The 19,324-nt window shown below is 39.0% G+C and overlaps 1 protein-coding gene across 1 annotated transcript in view; it reads left to right on the forward strand.

The window, feature by feature from the left end:
* The first annotated feature begins 317 nt into the window (after positions 1-317).
* The window catches only part of LOC145989287 (pancreatic lipase-related protein 2-like), a 36,300-nt gene continuing 17,293 nt past the window's right edge, over positions 318-19,324 (forward strand). Inside the window, exons 1-7 of the mRNA XM_083124615.1 lie at positions 318-396; positions 7,752-7,784; positions 11,324-11,360; positions 12,426-12,534; positions 13,885-14,021; positions 15,898-16,155; positions 16,669-16,875. Of these exons, the coding sequence (XP_082980741.1) occupies positions 355-396; positions 7,752-7,784; positions 11,324-11,360; positions 12,426-12,534; positions 13,885-14,021; positions 15,898-16,155; positions 16,669-16,875 (823 nt within the window). The 5' untranslated portion in view covers positions 318-354. The remainder of the gene's footprint in view (positions 397-7,751; positions 7,785-11,323; positions 11,361-12,425; positions 12,535-13,884; positions 14,022-15,897; positions 16,156-16,668; positions 16,876-19,324) is intronic.

Genomic DNA, 19,324 nt, shown 5'->3' on the forward strand with positions numbered 1-19,324 from the left:
TAATAATAATAATTATTATTATAATTTCTAATATTAAAGTTTTATAAATGGCTGATCTCGCCCCTGCAAATATTTCTGGCAACGCGCATGCCTACGATATTTACTTATGAGGATCAGAATCTGTAAGTACTTTCACTTGGGTATATTGCATTGTCTACTTCCTACGAGCTACCATTGTATTCGTGTTAATTGACGTCATCGATGTAGTAGAAAAGGATATCTCATATTTCAAATATGTAGTGATTCACTGAATAATGACTCGAAGAGCCCAAGCTGCACGTGACGTAGGCCTACATCTATATTGGGTGGAAGGTGTCGACATGCTATTTTTTTTGTCTGGCACATTCTCTTACGATGGCTGTTCGCTTGGTGACATCGTTCTTCTTGCTTCTGCAGGTAACTCATAAATATTCTCGTGAAACAGGTGTGTACGCAGTTTATCCAGAGATGTGGTGTGTGACTTAATCTATGTGTTTTTGGAATAATGCACTGCATGTTCAATCCTTGCTATGTGTATTGATTGGAAGTTGTGCTGCCACAGAATTTTCTTTGGTGGTACTCAAGGGTCAGGAGAGACGCTAGCTGTTGAGCCCTTGCCCTTTTTATTCCGTGAAACGATCTTACATTTTCGGAAAGAAAGAGTGAGAGGCAGAGAAACCGAAGAAAGAAAAACAAAGGGAGAAGGCAGAGAGAGAGAGAAAGAGAAGAGAAAAAAAGAACTCGTAGGTTGAGAAAATGAGAGCACGATGGAAACAAACAATAAAAGAAGATTCATTCTAGTTTTTGGACTTTTAACCATTGTTATTTTTTAAAGAGATTTGCCTACGTTTCGGAGGCTGAATTTGCCTCCGTCTTCAGGGTAGCGTGTAGTCTGTTAGATCACATAAATGGTTGCCTAGGAGGATTATTCTTCGTGGCCTAGGCTCCACCGCGTCTGTCGGTCACAAGGACCTCTATATACAAAACAATGCCAGGTAAGATTATGAGTGGCCCAGGCTCCACATTGTCAGATGACCACGTCAAAGTCACGATCAAGGCTTCGTGTGGCACCGTTAGGTTTCCACCTTGATCTCCGGGGACTGGGCCGCCCCGGTTTGCATGTGATCAATGTATGTGATCTAACAGACTACACGCTACCCTGAAGACGGAGGCAGAATCAGCCCCCGAAACGTAGGTAAATCTCTAAAAAATAACAGTGGTTAAAAGTCCAAAAACTAGAATGAATAAATCACCACCGATTAGCTACAAAGAAGAATAAAAGAAGAGATTGGCAGACAGATACAGAGAGAGCGACAAGACAATCTTCCCCTCTGCCGACGTCACTGTAAAGTCTAAAAGCAATACAGACCACGTTAAAAATGTAAACATAAACATTGGTTACGTTTTGACCGGTTTCCCCGGAACTTCCGGTTTAGGCCAGTCCCCGTTGTTTCTAGTGGAGATACACCGGCATACGAAGTAAGAAATGAGCACTTGTTTCAAGCAGTTGTGCGACAATAATCAAGAAAGATATTTGTTTAAAGTTTTACCATGAAGGAGCCGCGGTGGTCAAGTCGGTAGGGTGCCAGACTGCCACGCGGGAGAGCTGGAATCGATTCGCGGGGTGACTGATCGAAGGTCGGAATTTTTCCGGCCTTGTCACCGCATAAAGCGGCTCTGGGACTCACCCAGCCTCAAATCATTGGGTACCTGGGGTTAAAGGCGGCCGGAGCGTGGTGCTGATCACAACATTTCCGTAATGACAGAGATCGAGAATGTGTGGGGCCCTACTCCCCACATCCCCTAAATGTGCCTTCATTGATTGATTGATTTGTTGTTTTAAGTCCACTTTATGCACAGTAAAGCTAATCGGAACTGGACCTACAGTTTAAAGTGGGATCCGAACCACTATGTGCCTCCACCGGGAATCGAACCCGGGACTCCTTGATTACGAGGCGACGACGCTTCCACTGCGCCATCGGGGAGGCCTAAATGTGCTTTCATGGCCGGTGCTATATGCACGGGGAACTTTACCTTTTATCATGAAGGAGTGGATTTGTTGAATGATTTGGATGAACAACCGTAGCGCAGATTATTAAAAAACAATGTGTCTTTCTGATTTCGATTCGGTTTTAAGTCCACTTTATGCACAGTAATGCTAATCGGAACTGGACCTACAGTTTAAAGTGGGATCCGAACCACTACATGTCTCCACCGGGTATCGAACCCGGGACCCCAATGTGTCTTTCTGGCTGCCAGTTGTCTACGTAGTCATATACAATTACCACATGTACACTGAGGGGCATTTCAAGCACGACGAACTAAAAACGTACAAAATATTTTGTAAATGGAAAGGTGAGGGAAATAGAAAGCCATAAAACTGCTGCTAATGCATGCTGAAGTGAATCTTCGCCAACAAATCTGCAGAAGTAATGAATGGCGGATAAAATATGTGAGCTATCACCTTCGCCTTTACGCCTTTACGCCTGAGAGATTTGGGGAAAACCTATGATAAGACATGCCACTTTTTACTTTAAGGAATTTACTTCGAACAGTAACGGAACTTTCAGACCGAAGCGACAAGTGATATGGGGATTTCACACCATAGCGGCAACCAATACGGACCTATTCAATCTAAAGCAAACTATTCACTGCGCATATTCGAACAACAGACCGTGCCGCTCGGTTCGGAAGGTTTCGCTTATTTCTGAAGGTTGGTTTCCAAGAGACACGTGTCGCTTATCACTTAAATCTGAAAGCTCCTTTTCGAACATAATCGAAACGACCACCAGCATATGTCGCTTGGGCTGGACCGTTTTCTCCATGCACCATGTTGCCTAGTCTGTTATTCGTGCATGCGCGGTGAATGATGTGCTTCAGAACAAAGGGGGCCGTGTCGCTTGTCGCATCAGTGTGCAATCTTCGTGTCACATGGAACCGAACTCTAAGTAATCAATGCAACCATTCGAACCGAAACGACATGACAAGCTACATGTGCCACTCACTGAGTATTTATCAATACTGTGCATCTAAGTTGTCTTGGTGTGTTGCTTGCGCATGCGCGATGAATGCTTGTTTGTGTCCCGTGTCGCTTGTCATTTCGGTGGGAACTTTCAGACCGAAGTGACACAAGCTGCACGTGTCGATTGTCGCTCAGATGGGCCCTTCTTCCAGGCGTGCATCGTGTCGTGTCGGTCTGTTGTTCGTTCATGTGCGGTAATGCTTTATAGACTGAAGTGGCCTGTGTCGCTTGTCACTTTGGTGTGAACCCACGCTGTCACTCGTCGCTTGTAGCTTCAGTCTGAAACCTCCCTGAGAGACGTGTTTTTTCAGTTGCAAGTTCGACAAACAACTGCGTTGAGTCGGGTCCCAAGCCTTTCTTCACAATGCTTGCATCCACAGATTTCGTCTCTCGATGTCCTTTAGAATCCTGTGGAATGATATTTGACTCACTACATTTGTTCCCGATCGAACTGTACAACCATATGTTATACTGCTGTAACCCTTTTTTTTCTTGTAAAAGAATCTCCATTTAGCCGTTTTGTTTGAACGTCCATAGTCTAACCGGATGTTCGACGGGAACCAGACGAGTGCGCATGCTCCGCAGTAGCTACACCTTTAACACCGTCCATTATCAGGTGGTCTTTGCTTCGGCGCTCTTGGCTATCTTCAACACACAATCTATATATCTTCGTACATCTCTGCCTCTCTCAGTGGCGCTACCAGGGGGTGGGGGCAAACATTGACGGCCAAGGGCACCTGCAGGGGAGCAGAGAGGGGCAATTGCCACCCGTCGATTTCAAATTTTATACAAATAAAAATACATTTCGTAAAATTTTCTTTCTCGCTTCGCTCTCTCTCAATAGTTCCTTTCCTTAGTCTCATTAAATTCAGAGCGAGCAGCAGGAGTCGGCCCTAGGCACCGAACGATCTAAATGGAAAAGTTGTAAAAGAGAGAATGTCATGGCACCCCGTGAAATTATTTGCGCCCTATTAAATCAATATTGTTTTCAGTTTGCAAAAAATTGGATCTAAAAATTTTCTTGGTCGCTTCGCTCGCAATATGTTGTTTCCATGGCTGTCGGGAGGGGGGGGTCGACCCCCTGGAAATTGACATTGTTCATTTAAAGATACAAGAAAGCCGAAAGTTTGTTACTCTTATTGTTAAGAACAGAAATAAAGTTCATTTAGTTAGTATTCGAACAGAATAATCAAAGTAAAAATTCATTGGATCGAAAACATTGAGTGAAAAATGCAAGAACAAGTTTATGTTCTACCATTTCATCCAAAGAACAAATGGTTTCACACTTTTCAAAATTCTAACAAATCCCCCTAAGATTTAAAGCCTTCTCTTGAACGACGTGAAAAGGTTTATATTAAAATGCATTCAGATACTAACTGCATAAAATACAAAATAAATAACGGAAAATAGTTGTGCTCGTATTCACTCGTTTGGTGGATTCTCTCTCCCCATTTATATAATATTAATAATAATAATTATTATTATTATTTGGAATAAAATTTATTCTGTTAGTTTATAATATTTGTCATTGTATAATAACATTTATAACCATGGTAATAATACTTATAACTTATCTACTATTCAACTTTGTCATTTGCTCGACCCCCCGCCCTGCAAAAATTTCTGGTGATGCCCTTGGTTGTTTCCAGTAATGCATTGTAAATTACCACAGTAAGACTTCTCTTCATTGATTTTGTTTTAAATGTACGAACAATTGTTTGGAGGAAAGGGAGCATGCACATTTGAGTGCTGTTGCTTTATTATGAGGTGGATGAATTGATTATGTAATGGATTTAAATAATATATGTGCATTAAAGAAACTTTGAATACGTGCATAATTTAGTGTTAACATGTTGCAATATGTATTTTCTTATTGTACGTCGATCCATGTTGTATATGTGTAAAACATACATTGTACTACATGAAAGTTATACATGTTGTGTGTACAAAAAGAATTACACTCGGGACGCATTTATCATGCATTTTCTGCCTTTCAAAAATACAGTTTGTATGCTTGTTTTCCATTATTAGTTAATGTAATATTGAATGTCGAAAAAATATTTCGAATCGTTTATTCCAATACAAAAGCTTTAGCACCGACTTCTACAACCTTTTTGCGTGATTTAAGAGGATAATAACCAGAGCTAGGAATTTTAGGTGCTGCACCCTAATTTTTTTTGTGTGCAAATGGGTAAAAAAGTGACTCATCCCCAAAATAAGCATGTATTGAACTCTACTCATGGTGTTTCGGTTGCACCTTTTTCACAATCTCAGAACCTTTTCCACCTTTTTCACATTCTCAGAACCTTTTGCACCTTTTCGCCCATTTTGCATCTTTATCATTTCTTTTAATACAACTCACACGCTGTTTAACCCCACCCACATTCGAGGTACCGCTTCTTGGCACGCGATTCTTGTTTACTGCACAACAATGAATCGGCTTTCTTCAGTTCTTGGATGTTAATGTAGTAAGCGCGGACTTTAAACAGTGCCAACAATGACACATTACAATTGCTAGAAGTTGTGCTCTTTTTGTCCTATGCTGTATTGTTTACGAATTGTTGTAGGAAAGCTGTTTTGTTTTTGTTTCCTTCTCCCGTCTCAGCGAGCAAGGTAACTGCAGTCTGTGATTGACTGATCTATGCATCGGACTTGCTTATTCACCATGCCAAAACATAAAGTAAATGTTGGGAAACTGCAGGACATTGTTAAACAGTTTAGCGGTTATGGCATTCAGAGTGATGGATCTGTTCTGAGGTGTGATGTGTGTGATATTTCTATTGCTGTTGATGACAAACACCAACGCACTCGGGTTGTGCAGCATCTACAAAGTGGGAAGCACGTCAGGAATAAAGAACTATGAGATGGTAAAGGTGGGAAGCGACCGCAATTCATTGGTGAGGCGCTTGCATCTTCGAGTTCTAGAAATACACATGAATTTTTCAGTGAGACAGCAAGGACATTTATAGCGTGCGGAATACCTCTTTCGAAACTTAACAATCCTGTCATGAAATCATATTTGCAAAAATATACTGGGAAGTCAGTTCCAGATGAGAGCACCTTAAGGAAATCTTACCTTCAACCTCTTTAAGAAGCTAAAATCTCGCAGATCAGGCAAGTAGTAGCTGACCATCCAGTCTATTTCATACTAGATGAAACCACAGATAGGCAAAACAGGTACGTTTTGAACATTTTAGTAGCACCTCTCAATGGACATCAAGTGAAATCCATGCTTTTAAAAACTTATTTTCTCGGCAAAACAGATAATGCAAGTGTAATGCAAAGTTTCAATGATGCATGTTTTGTATTGTGGCCAGAGGGCGTATAATATGATAGAGTGTGGTTAGTTCTTACAGACCAAGCATCTTATATGAAAGCTGAATTTTCTAATCTGAAGAATATTTATCCTAACTTAAAACATGTGACCTGCATCGTTCATGCTTTGCATAGAGTTTGTAAAGCTATTAAAGATGAATTTACATATGTAAACGAATTTATTTCCAGCATTAAGAAAATACTGAAAAAGGGTCCTTCTAGAATACAGAAGTACGTAGAAATTACGAAACTTCCAGTACCACCCTCTCCCATACTCACTAGATGGGGTACATGGTTAAAAGCTGCAGTGTTTATTTGCAATCATTTCCATACAATATCGAAATTTTTAGATGCTTTGCCTAGTGATTCCTCAGCTGTAGAAAAAACCAAAAAACTTGCACTTAAACAGGAATTGCAAGATGAACTGTATATTGTACATGGCTTCTCGTTCCTTACTACTGGAATCACAAAACTGGAGGAGCAGTGTCCTGAAAAGGAAGCACAGTGGGCTGTTTTGATGGATGTGCAACGAGAGCTGCAAGGGGTAGGGAAAGAGAAGTAAGAACAAAGTTTAGCCAGAAGCCCTGATGTTCAAGAAGTTGCAACCAACAAGGATGTGGATTACTGGTTGAAAACAAAATACGCACCACTTGTGTCTGTTGACGTTGAACGTTCTTTTTCAACTTACAAGTATCTGCTTAGTGACCGCAGATGTAGCCTCACTCAGAAGAACAGAAATTTTGAATGTAATCTATTTTAACAGTTTTCTAGATGACTAATTCTAAGCAAGTAAGAAGAAGCATGTTTTCCTTTATGTTGCTTTCTAATGTATGAGAGAATTTTCTTTGCTTAGTTATATTAAACGATTCAAAACCAGAGAATACTCTGTGTTTATCCAGACAAGTTGAATCATATATGTATGCACTGCTCACAATAAATTTTACATCTGAAAATTAGCATCTATTTTAGCACCTTTTTTGTACAAAAATTGGCAGCTTTTTTGCACCTTTATTGGCAAATTTTTGCACCTAAAATTCCTAGCTCTGATAATAACGGATTTGATACTACTACTACTAATAATAATAATGGTATTATTATTGTTGTTGCTGCTGCTATTATTATTAGTAGTAGTAGTATTATTGGTACGTTTATACTGGAACTGCCATACCCCAGACAAAAATTAGTGGTTGTGCCTCTGGCTCTCTCTCCCTGTGTGTGGGTGTCTGTGACATGAATGGAAAATGTTCACTATACTAATGCGAGGAGTTTAGACTACTTATTTGCTTTCCTTTGCTCATATTACTGTGCGCTTCATGCCACAAATGGCATGGAACATGTTTCATATGCTTGGAAATAGCCATTTCTATTGCAAAAGTTGTTATTTATTGTTATACATTTGTGTTATAAACTAATTGTTAACACCTTTCTTTTCTAGATTTTTGAAATCTGGTGCATGCCTATCAAGAAGGTATGTATGGTGTATTCTTACATAACGTTTGCAATATATTATGAAATTATTTCTACAATATATATTGTAATTATTTTATCGATTACTCGCTAAAGTAACATATGATTATACATAAGCAGTGACGAATTGTGGGAGTATCGAGGATTCCTGGTAACGACACCAAGGGCACCCACGAGATGGTTCTTGCAGTAAGTTACAGCAATTAACTACCATGTCCAACAAAATAAGGAGAGAATGTTTGCACCAGAGACTACAATCATTGTTGACTCACTGCAGTAGCTAGGAGTGTGCGGGGGCTTTTAAATATGATCCATTGGATTTTTACGACTGTTTGGGACACTGAAAAGTCGGGATCTGATAGTGTGTGTAAAAACATGGATCAGACTGAGCAAACAGTGTTACCGCAGGTAACAGCAAAATGTAAACAAATTAAATAGCTTCTTTCTTAATAAAATAACAACATTGTTAAATACGTTAACCGACAGCATTGCAGTTGAGTGTATATTGCAGAGGATATTTTTTCTGCAGCCGACAAAAACGAAGAGGCAGGCCGTTCCGCTACCCTCAAGAGGTAACAAGAGGAAAGGGTGCTAATGCAAGGGAACAGTGGGTTAGAGCCAAGTGTGCTAGGGGGTTATTCATATGCCTGTTTAGGGGCTTGTTACCGCTGCAGCCTATCGGATCAGCAAGTGTTGTCACATTGGATTTCCAGAAAAGAGGTAAATCCCGCCTAAAACGGGGATACTAGTTCTCTGAAGCAACAAGAGCAAGACTGCAAAGCCAAAGCTGAATTTAACTACAACTGAGGCCGTTTATGTAATAGACGAAAATATAAGTACTTGATGCGATTCGTAATTTGGACAAACCTTGCTCCAAAAAAAACTAAGTCTGCAACAGTAGTACATACATCTGGACTTCCCTTCCACTGCTGGAGGAGGGGAATTCTGTCGTCTGCTCACCGCAGAAACGTCAAACTGACCCGAGAAATGTGTGGTTCTTCTTCCCCTTTCCACCTCTTTGCAAAGAAACAGAGATGGTTGACAAGGCTCGAACATTATTCACTGGATTTTCACGGTAATTCTCTCATGACTGGTAGTTCTTTCTAGGAGTGATTGTAAATAAATCATTGAGCGGATTGCAAAAAAAGAACGAAATGAACAAAAATACAGATCAAAGGCTTGTTTTTTGTTGGTTTTTTTTTGGGGGGGGTGTAGGGTGGAGATGATAACATCTGATGGCGAGTAACACTTTTGAAAAAGTCATGCCACGCCACTGGATCAGAGGTACCATATGAAGAAGAGCAGCAGAGTAAGTGGTCTCTGCTTGATATCTGTATATCGTGAATAAGTACAAAAAAAAATACATGAACTATTTATCAACAAAGTTATAGATGTTTATGGAAAGGAAGCAAGGTGGATCCAGTTTCTATATCAATAGTGTACTCAAGTCTGAACTTGTCAACAACACCGAAGTATTTTCAATTTTAATTTTATGTAAAATAATAATAAAATAATATGGGTTCGTATGATTGAAGGGAAAGATGTGAAATCTTAATCAATCCCCCCCCCCGAAAAAAAAATATTGTGGGTGCCCTTGAATGACACATTATGGTGTCATGTCTCAAGTTGTTGTTCCAATGTGGATGATGACATTGGTCACCAAAATTAATGGAATAAAATAAACAAGTATGTAGATACATAAACACATTTCACATGTATATTGATATTATACCACATCTAAAGTCCTGTAACATGCATTCAAGTTACATATTAAAATAACATGAAATTCCATACAAATGACACATTTTCTTTCAATGTACGTCCAAATACAAAGATGCCTCTTGGAGTGTACTCTCCCAATTCTCCCTATTCTGCCTTTGAATTCCGCTTATCACAATATACAGGGTAAGTCAAAAAGAATGAAACAACTTTACATATTTATTATGAATAAACTATTGAAGGTAGGAGAACATACGAGGCATCAATATACAACACAACTCTCAAAGTTTTATTCGTACTACGCGAAGCACACTATGTTGTTAGGAGCGCTGTAACAACAAAGTGTTGGAGCTTAGTATGCCAACAATGGCATCTGATAGAGAGAAGGCGTTCTGTGTGTGGGAGTTGGCGAAGACAGATTCCATCACAATGGTACAATGGCATTTCCGCACACGTTTTGTTAAAGATCCACCATTTCGGAAAAACATCAACCATTGGTACCATTAGTTTGAAGAGACTGGTTCCCTGTGTAAACAACAGAGCACAGCCACGTGTGTCAGATGCGAATGTTGACAGAGTCAGAGAAGCTTTCAAAAGAAGCCTGAGAATGTGTTCTTCACAAGCGACTGGTCACCAAGCCATACAAATTGCATCTGGTATAAGGCCTGAAACCAAATTATGAGATCCTGCATCACACATTCTGCATGGAGATGCAAGAGGAGATGGAGGATGAAGATTTTGTACGCCGCCTAGTTTTCTCGGACGAAGCAACATTCCATCTTAACGGGAATGTCAATTGTCATAATGTGACAATATGGGGCACACATAACCCACATGCCATCATTGAGCATGTTCGGAATTCACCCAAGATCAACATTTTTTGTGCCATATCACAAAGGAAAGTCTATGGCCCATTCTTCTTCGATGAGGGCATCGTAACTGGGATGACCTATCTTCGCATGCTGCAGCAGTGGCTAATCACACAGCTAGATCAGGACTCCACGGACTACCTGTTCCAACTAGGTGGGGCACCACCCCATTATCACCTTGCAGTCCGGCGTTACCTGAATGAACATCTGCCTCACTGCTGGATTGGCCGTGCTACTGCCAATGACCTGGCATGTAGCAAGTGCCCACCCAGGTTCACCTGACCTAACCCCCTGTGATTTCTTTCTGTGGGGGTATGTGAGGGATGCTGTGTATGTGCTGCCCCTGCCAAGAGATATGCCAGAGTTACAACAGCGTGTTCCTACTGCCATTGCAACCATCGACGTGGATATGCTGCTTCATGTATGGCAAGAACTCGATTACTGCCTGTCTGTGAATCTTTGTGATGTAAGTAAAACTTTGAGAGTTGTGTTGTATTTTGGTGCCTTGTACGTTCTTCTATCTTCAATAGTTTATTCATAAGGTAAGGTTGTTTCATTCTTTTTGACTTACCCTGTATATTGTGATAAGTGGAATTCAAAGGCAGAATAGGGAGAATTGGGAGAGTACACTCCAAGAGACATCTTAGAACAAAATAATCCATTGTTTTCTATCAATGCACATGGAAATGTAATACATTACTTGGAATGCTGACTAGAAACAAATAAATACTACATGAATTAGATTTTAAAAATGTAAAAAGATCACCCATAGGGAGAGGGGTGGCTTATACCATCTTGGGTAGGAGGTCAGTCCCATCTGGAATCACACACACACACACACACACACACACACACACACACATCGAATTTTATGATCCTCACTAAATGATTATATTGCTTTATTTTAGCGTATTTCATTTCACAAAATTAGATTTTGCTTCTTTATTTTCAGGATATTTATCTTGATGGTTATAAGATATGTACCAATTGTAAGTAAAACTGATTATCTTACTACTATGTTTCACAATCACTTGCCTTCTATTAGACACATAAATGAGAAATGCCCTTTCACTACACGTCATTTTTTCATATTAATATATATGAATATTGAATGCGAAAGTCACTGTATTTGGCCTTATTGAAATCTGATTTTTAATTAGTTTTTATTTTCCATGTTATAAAACTTTTAGAGTAATGAAATGTAAAAGATTTGACAGAGGTACAAAATGTGAAAGAGATACTGAAAAAGAGTTCTTTTCCTGTTTTATTTGTCTACTTCTCTTGCAAAAAGTAATTACATTTTTTCTTCGAAGGAAGTCTGAATCTGGCTACCTAACTGAATAACCATAAATTTAAAGTAATAGAATAATTACTTTAGCAGAAATAAATATTGATATAACCTAAGCATCAGAACTTAAAAACCGCAGAAGAAATATTTCATACAAGCAATATCGAGCAGTGCTAGACTTTTCACTTAGTAATTGATGTTATGTAATTGAATGTAAATTAAGTAAATGATGTTATGTAATTGAATGTAAATTAAGCTAAAAATAGAAGGACGATTAATCTCAATCTACCCCATCCTCTTTTGGTGCTCTTCTAACTGGGTGCATTTTCATTTTCCTAAATCACTCCTCGTCCAGTGGGTTTAAACTTTAACCTAAAGAAACAAAGTTGAAAATTTATCTCTGTTGTCACGGATACTTGATCTTATTGGGGGATTCCTAATATCTCCCTTTTAATTTGAACCATGTAGGAATAACAAGTTCTGTTCAACTGTTCCTTGCATAGACCTTACCTAACGCCAATAACAGTTATCTGTATTTTGCATATGGGTAAAAAAATAACCACAACAAGTTTTCAAAAATGTTACTTTCTTTATGAATAACCCAGTATATACTGGTACTAAATAGTGTGAAATTCCATGAAAATAAAAGCAAAAACTTAACATTCTCTTGAAGAAAATGTGAAAAAAGTATATTTTAAAAGAAATAACCTGCACCAATATAATTCTCTATTTTCTGAGGGATTTTCTGTCTGAACTTCCTTCTCAGGTTCGTCTGAGGATGATTACTTTCAAGATAGGAATTGGGACCCAGACAGACAGAAAAGAGATGACCACTTCTACATTGGACCTGGTATAATTGCCAGATATTGGACTCCGTAAGTGTGTGTTTATATATATTCGGCCATAAGTCATAGCAACATTTTTTTTTTTTTTGTGAGAATGCAGGACCGGCACATTCATTTGCAACTCATGACAAATCTGAGAACAAGAGACATTCATTTCAAACTCATGACGAAACAGAGAATGATACAAACATTTTTGCAGCTCGAGATGAAGCAAAGAACATGACAAACATTTGCAGCTCAATATGAAACCATGAACGATTGTGATGAAACCGATAACAGGACAAACATTCTTGCAGTTCAACATCAAATATCCGGGTTCAAAACCCGGTGGAGGTCATATGTGTTTGGACTCCAGATTAGCCTTTCTGTGCATAAAGTGAACTTGAAACAAAGAACTCAAAACTAAAACTTGAGATGAAATGCAGAACGAGACAAACATTTGCAGTTTAATACAAAACCGAGAATGAGACATTCATTTTCAAATCGTGAGATTATTCTGAGATTATTACATTTTGCTTTGAGGTGATTGAATTTTTATTCATCCGTTTAGTTTTGATGTAGTTTTATTCAAACTATTCGTACATAGTCGCTTGCTAGCCAGCAGACGGCATCAGTATGTCGTTAACACTCTGCACGTTTCGTGACACTTTGGGAAGAGGAGCACTTGATGTGCTTCGTAGATTTTCAGCAAAGGAAACAATTCTGTGGTACTCTGCCATGGCCTCGTAGCATCTTTCGAGCCAAATCTGCCTAAATTTTTTTATAATGTAATGTTTTTATCTTAATTTAGAACTATTTTTTTGCTGCGAGTTATTGCAGTGAATATTTATTTCTGCTTACGCTACTCTCTTGTAGCTTCCCAATTTCCTCACGATGATGGGTTGCCACTGGTCCTATACACAGGCTGAAAATCCAGAGACTGAAACAAGGCAAACTCGAACCCATGCCATCCTGCAGTCAGAGTCCAAAGCACAGAACCTTAGACTGTACGGCCACGGAGTTTAGACTGTTAATTGAACATATTTTAAAAGCCCAATCTTCCACACAGTGCGCAACCAATGGAATATTTTTTCTTGCTGATGTTGGTTATAATTTAATAAAAATTTAGTGTTCATTTTAGATGATCATTGAGAAAGAAAAGAATATCTTGCTTGCAGATCATGCATGTAAGACATTCTAAGAGTTATAGATTGATTAGAACAAAGTAACTTAGTTATTTTTTAAAGAAATGGTAACAGTAATGTGGTTACATTTTGAAAAAAAATAACTAAGTAAGTTTCTTTTTGAGCAAAATAACTGTACCTAAGTTGCTTTCAAACACTCCAATTTGCATAATATACTTCAATTATATTTTTTATAACTATAATTTTGTTTACCCAGGCATGGCAAAATTACAACAGAATTAAACTTTGAAGCGAAACGTTACAAATCTCTTGGATTCTACAGTGAAAGAAGTACTAAGATCATATTTCCTGGATGGTTTTACGACGATGATTACTGGGGCGAACTAAAAGATGGTAATTGAATTTTATTGAATATTATATAATTAATGACATAACCAAATACAGAAGGTTGTTTCATCCTTATGGTAGCATTGTCGAATCACCACCAGAGGCGCCGTATTTGCGGCAGCATCATGACCCACATCCAAAGGCCAGACAGTTAATCGAACAAACGAGGGAAAGAAGAAACTCAACCGGCTCCACAACGCAGTCAGGATGTCGTTGCTAAGGTAAGGTTGGTAATGTCACCAAGGAGAATCCACCCACACATCGGGACCTAGCCAGACATGTACAATGGTCAACAGCAACTGTAAACTGAATCAAATGACACAATTTGGGGCTCAAAAGTGCACACAACCGACAGGTTCACATTCTCACAGCGAAGCACATTGCACAACGGTGAGTGGCATGCAAACGGCTGTATGAAGGATACTTGGCAGGCAACAAATGGTGTTATGTTATCACCTTAGATGAGGCATGGGTGTATTTGATGTGACCCAAGCAGATACACACGATTTACTACTGCTCTATCGATGGGAAGGATGATCATGCAAAGAGGCTCCGCTCCTTCAAAGAAAGTTTCCCGAAAGGGTTTATGGTAGTGGCAGGTTTCTGTGCAAATGGGAAGCTTCCTATACACCGTGTGTCATCGAATGTGAATGCAGCCTACTACATCGAGCACGTATTAGACCCCATCTACCGCCAACATGCCCCTGCTTTGTACGGCAATGACATCGACAAAGTGCACATCCACCAGGACAAGGCCAGCAGCCATACTGCGAGAAGAACAGTGGCTTACATGTCCCGTATGGAACAGGAGACAGGTGTGAAGCCTATCCCATTTAGAGACATACCTGTCAAGTCCCCTGATTCAGCACCCATGGACTTCTGTGTGTTTGGCCTCCTGAAACGGAACATCAAAAAACGTCACAACTACGCTTGGTGGTCTTTGGAAAGTGTGCAAGGACGAGTGGGCAAAACTTGATCAGGCTGTGCTCAATAGATGTCTCCTACAATGGAAGCTCTGTTGTCGTGGTATTGTTCATGAACAGGGCTCTCACATAGAACATGCTCGCTGGTGGAAAGGGGGGTTTACAGCCTACTGAAATGAGGATGAATTTCACTACCATAAGAATGAAACAATCTTCTGTACTTATTTTAAGCTCTCTACAGAGAAGTTTACGGGAATAATTTATGCATCAATTTTGATAGGTTTTCTAATCGCATTGTTAGTGTTCCTTATTTTTTGGGAAGTGTAATCATAGAGGCCAGTTGTTTGGGCAATGTATAACAGTTATACTTTTGTCCTTCACTCTCTAAAATACTTCAATCGCCTCCTCCCGAATATACTTTTGGTTAACAAATCTTACAAAAAAAACTTGAAGTAACTTTTTTAGTACTGTTCTCCTGTCTATTACGAAGAATCATTTCATTACACCTTAAATGTTTTGTGAACAGAGAAATTATCATAAAATATTGAATTCACCCTTGGCAGCTTGTCATGTGCTTGCAAATCTCAAATGAGTTTTGATTTTGAGTCCACGTTAAGCACAGACAGGCTAATTGGGACTGAACCTACAGTTAAAGTGGAATCCAAACCACTACGAGGTTCCACTCAAGGCTCCTTGATTACAAGGAGACGATGTTATCACTACACAATCACGGAGGCCTATTTGCAAATTTGGAAAGTAGCTCTATGGGTAGGGGAGTTTTGTGATTTCTTAGTCTAATATGTGATGCTATCTAGAGTATTCCATGGCTAACACTAAAAAATATGACAATTGGGTCATTTTGGAAAATCTAGTTCTGGGGACAATGGGCATTAAATTCTAATTTTGTCAACAGTAGCAGCTTGTAGAATATTGCATATATCTTTGTTTCTATCTTGCAGCATACTTCAACTACGGGACATCTTCCGACTTTAATGTGATTGTGTTGGACTATCAAACTGCTTTCCCCAACAATTATCACTCTGCAGTGCTCAAACTGCCAGAAATAGCAGAGTCAATAGCAAAACTTATAGATTTTTTGGTGTGGGAAGTGGGCATTGAGCAGAAAGGCATTCATCTGATTGGGCACTGCATAGGAGCTCATCTGGCAGCCTACACTGCTAATCATGTTACTTTTGGCTACATTCAGCGAATCACAGGTAAGTACTTGTTAAAAGTTAATATAATGTTAATGTAATGTGTTTGTGATAACTAGGAAGTTAAGCTGTATATGGTAAATGTAGTTAGAAATTGAGAACAATATACAGAGAGTTATCACAAGTCAGGTATGGAAAAAAGTAGCCTATCTAATCCATGATTATAAGTAATCTTTACTGTAGCCACGCACTGCACATCGAATACCAGGTTTATATCTTCAATGCTAGACAATTTTTCTTCTGGAAATAAATAATTACTGACCCAATATTCATTAAAGTTTCTGCATTTATTATCAATTTTCCTCAGTTTTGAAAGCCCTGAAACAGTATATACTTCCAGATATTAAACTATAAAGTTGATTATTATTAAGTATTTTAATTCTAGCTTGTACAAGTACTAAGGTGAACACATAAGAAACGTCGGTCCTAATCTATTTCAGCAGCTTATCATTCTATGATCAAGACAAGTAGATTTACTCTAAAGAAACTTAACTGAGTAACAAATGTCTCTCTCAGCCCTCGATCCATCTAAGGATGACTTTGAAGAGGCTGACTTCAGTGAAAGGCTCGACCCCTCTGATGCAGGCTTCGTCGATGTTATCCACACAAACACACTGAGGATAGGTATTGAAAGAAGATGTGGAGACGTAGACTTTTTCGTGGATAGTGGAACATGGCAGTCCAAATGTCTGACAGAATCCTCAGTGGTCACCAGATATTCAGGTAAGAAGATTACTCTAAATTGTCTACTGACACTATATGCTCAGTAAACTTACACCACCTATCAATCTCAAACCACACTTTTTGAGTTGCTCTTTTACATGGACACTAACTTCATATTTTTGTAATGATAAGTTTTGTTCTTCTTGGACATCAAAATTGTATATGCAATTCTCGTACATCCTGTTTATATATTAAGGCTGAGGAGATAGCAATGTATCAGTAACAAGAAAGCATTATTTCAAATTTAATCACATTATTCTGGACCATTTATTTTGTAGGATCTGCAAAAAGCAAATCTCTACCATTGTCATCACATGCTAGCTTTGGTATGGCATGAACTACTGCAATGGGTATCATTGCTCTCACTGTCTCGATAAATTCTAGCACAAGCAACATATCAATATTTATTTGACCTGATGTAATTTTAATGACCGCATCTTTAAAAAATATATGATTATTTATACGTATCTTACACTATGCTAAGTTGTGCATTCTCAGCTTACAATTTCCCAATATCTCCGAAATGCAATTACACTTTGCTCATGCACATTATCATCATTAATACATGTTTGCAGATAACATTTTCCCCTCAAAATTTTACCAAGTTGCTAATCTGTGTCTTTATGTTAATATCATCATTGATTGTTCACTTCGAACACAATTAACACTTAATCACTGGGACACGTGTGTCACATTTGTTTTTTTTTTTTTACCTTTGGAGCATACTGTGACTCAGGCAATGTTTGGAGATACATGTTTTGAGAGCTACACCAGACTTTAGGTATCCTATTAGTAATTACTGAAGTTAAATTTTATTCTGAATATATTTGCGGGGGGGGGGGGGGGGGAGGCAATCACCCACCTGAAAAAAACTTGGCTTTTACATTAGAAAATATTTCTTTTCTCCGAATGTTTCAGCAGCAAGTGAGCAATTATTGCCACAAGAATGGAACACATATCAGGCAATATGCAGGTACCATTCGGAACCCTCATTTCCAACCTACCTGAGGGCCCGTTGAAGTTCAAATTTCGAGAGAAAAAAACAACCTTTTTGTCTTCTTCTTCATCGAATTGATAAACGAAAATTGGGTATTTCGACCATAGGCTTATAATCTAGTATGTACTGAAGAAAACAATATACATAGTATCTGAGATGAGATATGAAAAAAAATTGGAACTTTCAATTCCCTGCCAAACAAAAAAGGGACAGCTTTTACAATAAAAAAAAATATATATTTAGCAATTCTAACAAACATGATTTCAAAGATATAAATTATTTTTTGAAAACTTTGAGAAAATTTTAAATTTCCCACTGAAAACAAGCATGAATTTTACATTAGAATATACAGGGTAATCGAGAATGATTGCCAGGATTTTAAACTGTTATTATAAAATAACTATTTAATAGATATACAAGTGTGGCATCTTAAAATGTTCAGAAAAGTTTAAAGTTTCGTGTGCCTTGTGTGACCGTGAGACTTAAAACGGTGCATGCGTGGGAGCACCTTAAAGAGAGGGTCGCTGCAGCAATTGCAACTGTAACTGTGGACACGATTCAGAAGACATGGCAGGGGATTGAATACATCTAGACATCACCAGAGCTACAAATGCCGCCATATTGAAGTGTACTAAGCAAAGTTTAAAACTTTAAACTTTGCTTAACATTTTAAGATGCCACACATGTATATCCATTAAATACTTATTTTATAATAAAGTAAAAAAAAAAAAAAAAAGTAAAGTGCTACCCTGTGCTTAGCACCATGCCATGAAGGTGTATAGGGGGTGTGGGGGGTAACGCCATACACTTTCTTGATCCGGTCATGAGTGGGGTGATGTGATCAGCATCATGCCCCTGACCACCTTTACCACCCAGGTACCCATGTAATTCGACGCTGGGTGGGCACTGGGGCCGCTTCCAACGTTAGAAAAGTTCCCGGATTTGTTATTTATAATAACAGTTTAAAATCCCGGCAATCATTCTCGATGACCCTGTATTTTTTTCCTACAAGTAGCAAGTGTGCAATTCTTGACACGAGAATGAAACACATATCAGGCAATATACAGGTACCATTTTGAACAATCATATCCTGGCATTGCCTATATAGAGGCCCAACGAGGTTCAAATTGTGTAAAAAACATTGAAAAAATGGCCGCGGTGGCTCAGTCGGTAACGCGTCTGACTACCATGCTAAAGGTCCCGGGTTCGATCCCCGGCCGGTTCAAATCCGGGAACTTTTCTAACGGTGGAAGCGGCCCCGGCGCCTACCCAGCGTCGAATAACATGGGTACCTGGGGGAAACCCTGGGGGGTAAAGGCGGTCAGGGGCGTGATGCTGATCACATCACCCCCACTCACGACCGGATCAAGAAAGTGTGGGGCGTTACCCCCACACCCCCTATACGCCTTCATGGCATGGTGCTATGCACAGGGGAACACTTTACCTTTACTT

The sequence above is a fragment of the Lepisma saccharinum genome, chromosome 6 (genome assembly GCF_977018435.1).
Source record: "Lepisma saccharinum chromosome 6, izLepSacc3.1, whole genome shotgun sequence".
NCBI lineage: Eukaryota > Metazoa > Arthropoda > Insecta > Zygentoma > Lepismatidae > Lepisma > Lepisma saccharinum.